The 8,071-nt window shown below is 32.3% G+C and overlaps 1 protein-coding gene across 1 annotated transcript in view; it reads left to right on the top strand.

The window, feature by feature from the left end:
* LOC117182126 overlaps positions 1-8,071 on the top strand; it is a 10,439-nt gene that overhangs the window by 561 nt on the left and 1,807 nt on the right. Inside the window, exon 3 of the mRNA XM_033375166.1 lies at positions 7,266-7,628. Coding sequence (XP_033231057.1) covers positions 7,266-7,628 — 363 coding nt within the window. The remainder of the gene's footprint in view (positions 1-7,265; positions 7,629-8,071) is intronic.

An 8,071-nucleotide genomic window follows, 5' to 3' on the forward strand; every position in this document is an offset into this window, starting at 1 on the left:
ATTAAAAATATTGCTGCAAGAGACCTGTAGCCCCAATGTTGGCGAAGTTTTTATGTGCACTGGCGTTAGGGAAGTGCGCTTATTAAGGGCGCATTGCCCTACCGGGAGCGGAGCGGCAGGAAAGTTCGTCAACATTTGGATTACTGCAGAGCAGCATGCTTCCACGAATTGCGCACCTAAAGATTACTCATTCTCGATTTCATGAGATTTAGAGAGTAAGTGGAGTTCACGTTGGAACTTTTACGTTGGCACTTGAGCAGTGTATCAGAAAGGCACATTCAGGTTTGCCAGATTGGGCGATTTCTTGCAAATTGGGTTATGGCATTTAGCTCATTATTACATTCCGGCGAAAAGAAATTGAGATGGCTGATTAGAAGTTGCATTATTTGGTGGATTTCAATTTTTCATTGCTGTAAGATTTTTTTACTTTAGCTAAATAATACGATATTTGATTATTTCATCACAAAATAAATACGATTAGTTTTAAAATACACATGATCTACGTGTTTGTCCAAAAAAGCGTTTTTTAAAGCGAAAAAGCTCCTCAATTTTTTAATCAAGTTTGATACCTGGAAGCTGCTTTTACTTGTTTAATATTTTTTCATACGTAACTACAAGCAAATTTAAAATAACTGTGACCATCATTTAGAACATACAATTGTAGTTATGAAAATTTATTTTTTATATTTTCATTGATAAAATTTGTCTATAACAGTCACGAACTGGCAGTTAGGTCTTAGGTAAGATAAAAAAATTAAATACTAAATCTTTTTTCTATAAATAATATATGGATAAATATCAAAAGATTTTAAGAACAGTTCCACTTTTTTTATAAAAAAAGTTTCTGAAAATTGAAAACCTAAATACAAAAAAAGAAATTTTATTTGTCCTATTTAGTTTATATATAATTTGTAAATTCGCGACACGCAATTATGACCTAATATACAACGGCGCGCCTAATATATTTTTATTTAAACTATAATATATAAATACGAGAATGATAATTTTTTTCCTGTGAAACGATGTATTTAAAGTATGTTTATGACTTTTTTGCTAGTCGGCCAAGATAGAATGATTCGGCATTAAAATGTATGCCATGTTAAAATAAGATAACTTTGTTTCGAAGACACACACGCACATCTATACATATTTTGAATGTAAATTTAATCATTAAAAAATTTTCCAAATATGTTCTTTTTGGTAAAAAAAAACTTGGAATATCTCCATGGGTACCGGTAATCAAAAAATTACCGCCAACTGCAATAAGATTCATTGAAGAAATTTGGAAGGGCTTCCCGTGTAGAAATTCAAATTGGGAACTAGTCTGGTTCCCGACATTCGAAACCACTTAAAGTCAGGGGCTAGTCGGGTCATCTGACTAGCCGCCGACCAGTAGCGTCACGGTAGATTCGTCGGGGGCTAGTTAGGTGCCCCGACTTATCCTAGTCGGGGCCTGATCGGGTATTAGTAGAGATCATATGATAATATATCCGCGTGGAATATTAACCAAACTTCCCAAAATTTATGGAACATTCTCTAAAAGTTTGTCAAAATACCTATTATCTACGGAAATCTCCATAAACTTTTTTGAAATATTATAAGTGCTCAAATTTACCCAAGATATAATGGTGAACATATTCTACGCTTAAAAATGCATAATTTATGTAACTAAAATTCCCAAAAATTTGTTGGAATATTAATTTAAAAAAAAAACTTCAGCTGGAACGCAGCAATGGAAGAGCTTCGCTCTGAAGGAACCGCCATGTTGGTCACGGTAGTCTCTGCTCCAAGTAATTGTGCTTCGTTACGTGTGGACTGCTGTCTTAAACACCCGACGCGTCATTTTTGTTGCGCGAGAGGCGGCACGCCGCGCCCTTGCGGATTTTCTTTAAAGCTACCAGTCCAAAACCGCAACAATCAAATGAAGGCGGTAGCGAAATCTGAACTCTACCGTCCTCAATAGTTTACTACTAGTATACTCCTCTTCACTGATTAATCAAAAACTTTTTCTCTTTCCAATTTCAACTACGTGAAGGATTAAACTTTATTTACATATGGCAAACCTTTCAGATCAATTTAAAAATAAGCATCTGTAAAAATTTAGAGTCTCATGACTTTTGGCAGACTTTTCACCTAAATCTATATGATATCTTTTCCAATATGGATTTTCTTAAAATTCCATGCATAGGTATTTATAAATGTTCCTAGGAATTCGCAAGTTTCTAAAAAAATATTACAAAAAAATAAGATTACGTCTTTTTGAAGATTTTGATCGTTGTTTTTTTAAAAAGTTGATTTTCGTACAAAATTATTAACTTCATAATTATTTATTGAGTATATTTAAGGAGAATTTAACAATAATAAATCTTTTCTCCAAAAAAATGGTGTAAAATTATTGTTAAATATATTCTTAGTGAATTAGGATAAAAAAAATCATTAGTGGCAAAAAGGCCCGACAAGCCCTTGACTAACCACCGACCAGGTCCGAACTGTAATTTTGAAAACAAAAAGTCCAACTTGTCCCCGATTAGTCCTCGACTGGGTACTTTGTCAAAATTAATAACACGACTAGCCCCCGATTAGTGCCCGACTTGTAATAGGTCAAATGGGGTCATTCCCACACGGGTTAAGGAAATTTTATGTTATAACAAAATTTTAGGAAAAGTTTTTATAATTAGAAAAAGAGAGTTTTAAATTTCGTGTTTTAAGGTTTTTGATCTGTAACTTATGAGAATGGCTTTTTCATCGAGTTTCAGCTCGTAAGTTTAGTGCAATGGTTACGACTCCCGACTGCTAAGTGAAAGATTTATGTATAGATGTAGGTGTTTGATGCCATGTAGAGCTCAAAATTGTGTTTTTAATATAACATTTAAAAATGTAATATATGTATTGCCTCTTAACCAGACCATTACTATTTAAAGGCAAAATACTCGCAATCAATTAATATTTATTACATTTACATCCACGTTTTAAAGCCTGTAGGCTTGAGACTGTAGGCACGATAAATTTTGGAAAATTGATCAGATTGGATTCTGCTTTAACACACTTTTTTAAGGCCTAAAAAACAATTTCGTAAACCAGCTATTTTGGATCACAATCCAAAAAGTGAGCCCATTATCAACATTTTTGAAACTGCATTTTTCAAGATTTAAAAATTCTATGTACGGTTATTTATATTACTCAGGAACTCAAACAATTCATCACTATGGCTTTATTCTATGAAAGGAAATTATCAGAGTTATATCATTTTCAAAATAAAAAAAAACTAAAATAAACATTTTAAGCCAAACAACGCATGATATGAAGAAAAGTCTCGGAAAGAAAAACGTTGATTTTTGAAAGCCCTAAAAGATTATCATAACAACTTTTGCAATTTGGTCGAAAAGCTTAAAATTAGAAATTTTATCGTACCAAAAATAATGAAAAATCCAAAAATTTTATTTTTTGGTCAAACTATGCAAGATACGAACCAAATGAATAAGCTAATATTATGCGCCCTGGAAAGACCTACAAATTTGTGATGCATCACTTTTCGATAAGACGCGTAGTTTTTTTTTTGGTCTTAAAAAACAACATTCAAAATAAAAAAATATAAAGCTGTTGGACAAACGACACAAGCTACGAAAAAAATGAGACAAAACTTGTTTATCCAAAAAGGAGCTCTAATGTTTGATAGGAGACATAGTTTTTGCTTTATTCGTAAAAAATAACATTCAAAATAAAAATATCACATTTTTTTGAAAAAATGACTAAAGTACGAACTAAAATTAACAGACAAAAGTTGTTCGCATAAAAAGATCTGTAAATTTATTATTAATCATTTTTCGATAGGACGAGTATATTTTCTTTCAATCGTAAAAAATAAGATTACAAATAAAAAAATTATATTAAAAAAAAATTGAATATATAGGTTCCTATATTAGACTATATGCAGATGCACAACAGTTTTTCTTCAATCGTAAAAATCAAGATTCAAAATTATAAAATTATAGAAACAAGGAAATAAGAATTAGTTCGATTCCATTTTTACGCATATTATGAATTCTAATGACATAAATTCATTGAAATGATACATGTTTCAGTGCAGCTTAGAATACAATTTAAACCTAAATACGAAACAAATATTAAAATAATCATGATAAACACAATTTGTGTTTTATTTTGCAATGTAACAAAAGAGCGTTCACAATCACAACATTGCAGTTGTCGATCCGTTGACCTTTGATTTTAAAAGGTCTGTGCATGAATGCGGTAGCAATGGAAAGACCGACCGCGGATTGCGACAGCCATCAGTCGCGTGCCGTAGGTGCACTCAAACTCTGGAGCTAAGCTCTTATAACAAAAGAGAATTCACAATCACAAAATTGCACCGGTGGATGTTTTCAGCCTTAATTTTAAAATGTTTGCTCAAAAATGTGCGAAAATATAAATACCGAGCGGGAAGCGCGAGAACCAACAGTCGCGGGCCCTACGCGCGCTATTTACCTTGCCGCGGATGGGACCGTAGAAGAGTAATTTTCCTGGAAACGATGTTCCCCCACTGTCGAGTCTGATCTCGATGCATAGTGCTTGTTGCGAATTGTTTCGCTCGCTACGTATGTTGCCACGCGGTCGTGGTGCGGGAAGAGCTGGACCGAGAGTTAGGGAAAACGGCAAGGTAAATAACGACAAGGTAATGAGCGTCGACTGTATTAGAATTGTCCGAAATTTGACACTTTGGCACACTTTTTAGGTCTTAAAAGAAAGGATAAGATTGTTAATCAGTCACTTTAGATAAAAATTCAAAATATTAGCGCATTTTGAAAAATTTTTATACGACTTTTTTCTGAATTTGAAAATTCTATGTATCAATATGTATAGTATTAAAAAAAGCGCAATTTATCCTAATGACTTTTTTTTATCAAAAGAAAATTCTCAGAATTACAGAATTTTCAAAATTTTCAACATCATTATTTTAAGCCAAACACTGCAAGATTTGAACAAAAGTCAAGAGAAGAAAAGCATTGCTTTTTGAAAGACGTACAAGATTATGATAACAAATTCTTGCATTTTCTTGGAAAATCGAAAATTGAAATTTTGATTGTACAAAAAATAATGAAAAATAAACATTTCATTTCGTGGTCAAATTATGCAGGATACGAAAAAAAAATGAAATAAAAAAATTATGATCACAAAAAAGGTATACAAATTTTTATTAAAACTTCTTGATTAAATACGTAATTTTTCTTTTGTTCGTGAAAAATGGTATTAAAACATTTTTAAATTTAACATTTCTGGAAAAACGACACAAGTTACGAAAAAAAAAGATTTAACAACAATTGTTTACCCGAAAAGGAGTTACGAATTTGTTGTGAATCGCTTTTCAAAGGGACGCGTAGTTTTGGTTTTGATCATTAAAATTACATTAAAAAGGAAAATGAAAAATTTGTGGAAAAGCGACGAAAGGTACGAAAACAAATTAATAGAAAAGTTATTGACAAAAAAGGTATACATTTGTAGTAACTTATTACATTCTCCTTATTTATGATTAAGAAAGTACTAGAATTGCCCGAAATTTGACAACACAGCATTCAAATTTTGAAGCAAACGACGCAAAATATGAAAAAAGGTCTTAAAAGAGAAATTATAGCTTTTAAAAAGTTCGACCAAATGTCTGAAACATTTTCCAATGGGCTTCGTAATTTTGTTTCTATTTTTCGTCAGTAATATGCAAAAAATTCTAAAATTCTATTATTACGCCAAAAGACGCGAGATACGTAAAAATGTAAAAAAGACTTGCGGGATATTTGGCTTTATCTATAAGAAATACAATGAAACTCTTCTATAGCGCCAATTTCGGGGATGAGGGCGAGTAGGAACTAACTCATTATAGTCCGCTTCGATTTTATTTGTTCGTATCTGAGTGCTCGTCTGAGTGACAATCGCAGCCCCCGAACACCCCGGCCAGCTCCCGTTACACCTACTTGCGATGCGGCTTCAATTCTCGGAAAGGCTATAGAAGGGAGGGCTATTGAAGGGCTTCATTCTTATATGAAAATCGAAATTCTATTCTTAGCATAACAACGCGAGAGAGAGAGAATAATGTTTGAAAAAAGTATTTTAGGTTTTTATTTATTTGAAGGTGGTTTCGAAAATATAAATTTACAAATGCCCGTCAAAAATCCAGCGCGCAGCGCGAGTGTCACGATGAAAATGTGTACCTAAAAGCCTACAGAGCCATGAGAAACTTAATCCTTAAGTATACTTAATTACATAAGTCAAAAGTTCAGAATATGAAGACGCATATAACTACTGCGGTCTAAAAGAGATCCTTTTGATAAAGTTTTATTTAAGCATTCCAAATGCAAAGAATAAATATGCGAGCGCGAACTATAAGGTAATCCATTATCGAGCGTTGAAATGAAACTTTGATTTTTGAAATTATAAATGATATTCAAATGAAATACAGTCGTATGATGATGAATGGACAAAAGTACTGCCTGCCGTTACCGTGACAGTACCCTGTAGGAGACCCGCAGGAACCCTTCTCTTTATTGGGGTTTAGGCGAACTGACCCTACTAGAACCCTATTGGAAAATATAGTAGGGCCCCCATGGCGTCAGCGTTACGTTAGAAAAGGACGTCAGACTAGTTGTCCTCAATACAGCCTTATCAGAGATAGGGAAAACACGTCAGAACCTCACTAAAGCCCTTTCGCAATTTCAGCACCGCATTAATTACAAGTACAGAATTTTTTAATCTTTAAAAAGTAGATATGCTTTTTGAATCATTTTTGGTCAAAAATTAGACGTTGATGATTGGCTGTGTAACCGAAAGCCATATAAAAAATATATATAATTTGAAATTCATACAGTTACGATGGTGAAAGAAATTTAGAATAAACTAAAGCAATAATAATTTAGCAAAACATATTTTGAAGTATATAAGTTTCTGTAATGGTTTTGGGAAAAACATCTGCAGTGACAACAGAACGTTTAATCTCGTATGTAATATGGAATGAAAAAGTTGAAAACCAGATTTCAATTAAAATCACAAGACTACCGGAGTTTACCTCGAATTACACAAATTTAAATTAGGTTACATGAGATTACATGACAGAGCGTACAGTAGATTAGAACATGGGTTAAGACCTTAAGTAATTTATTAGTCCTGCAACAGCTTGAAACATCTGAAAGATTTTCTACTTCAGACTATTTAAGTTTCGTTCTTAACAAAATTAAAATAAAACTGTTTTTATTTAAACAATAATCTTTTATTTTGTGGAGAACTAAATTCTTCGCCAATAAACTACGGAGAAGGTTCTTCAAGGCCACCGCCGTATCGCCCTCACAAAGATGAAAATACAATAGTTATCGATTATATGGGGATGGATATCTACGTGACTCGCAAGTCATTCGGCAATATTCATGTTCCGGTCAGGTGCATTTTTCCAGAGATAGAAGGTTATCCTAAACTTCATGGTATTCCAGATGTCAACACTAAACAGAATTTCAACTTTACAACCATGCCTCTTTACAGCATTATAGATGGTGTAAGATATTGTGTGGTATATGTAAAAGAAGATGGGGAACTTTTGGGAGTTAAAGCTCCACCAACTGACCAGATTTCGGAACCTGGACGATACAAAGGTAAATAAATATGCTAACTTTTTAATAAAAGTTCAGCAAAAAATAAAATAAGAGATTGAGTCATTCAGTTCAACAATTTAATATTTCAGGAAATAGTGAGTTTTTCTGATTCTGAACTTCACAAATATAACATTACTGTTGTAAACAAAACAAATTGGTTGAAAGATTAAATAATTTATAAAAAAAAGATTTTTTCTTATAGATTCATCTCTTTGATTACAAATTTAAATATTGCATTTTTGGTTGAAAATTTGCCTTGCTTAGATGAAAATTCAACCATCAAATTTTTTAAAGATAGTTTATTTACTTTTTACATTAATTCTTTAATTTAAAAAAAAATTTTATTTCAATAATGATCAGTAATTACCGTCTAAACCTTTTCTGTATAATGATTTTTGAAAGAATATCTTATAATTGCGAAAAAATGGTAGCAAATTTATTAT

Source organism: Belonocnema kinseyi, chromosome 10, assembly GCF_010883055.1.
Source record: "Belonocnema kinseyi isolate 2016_QV_RU_SX_M_011 chromosome 10, B_treatae_v1, whole genome shotgun sequence".
Taxonomy (NCBI): Eukaryota; Metazoa; Arthropoda; class Insecta; order Hymenoptera; family Cynipidae; genus Belonocnema; species Belonocnema kinseyi.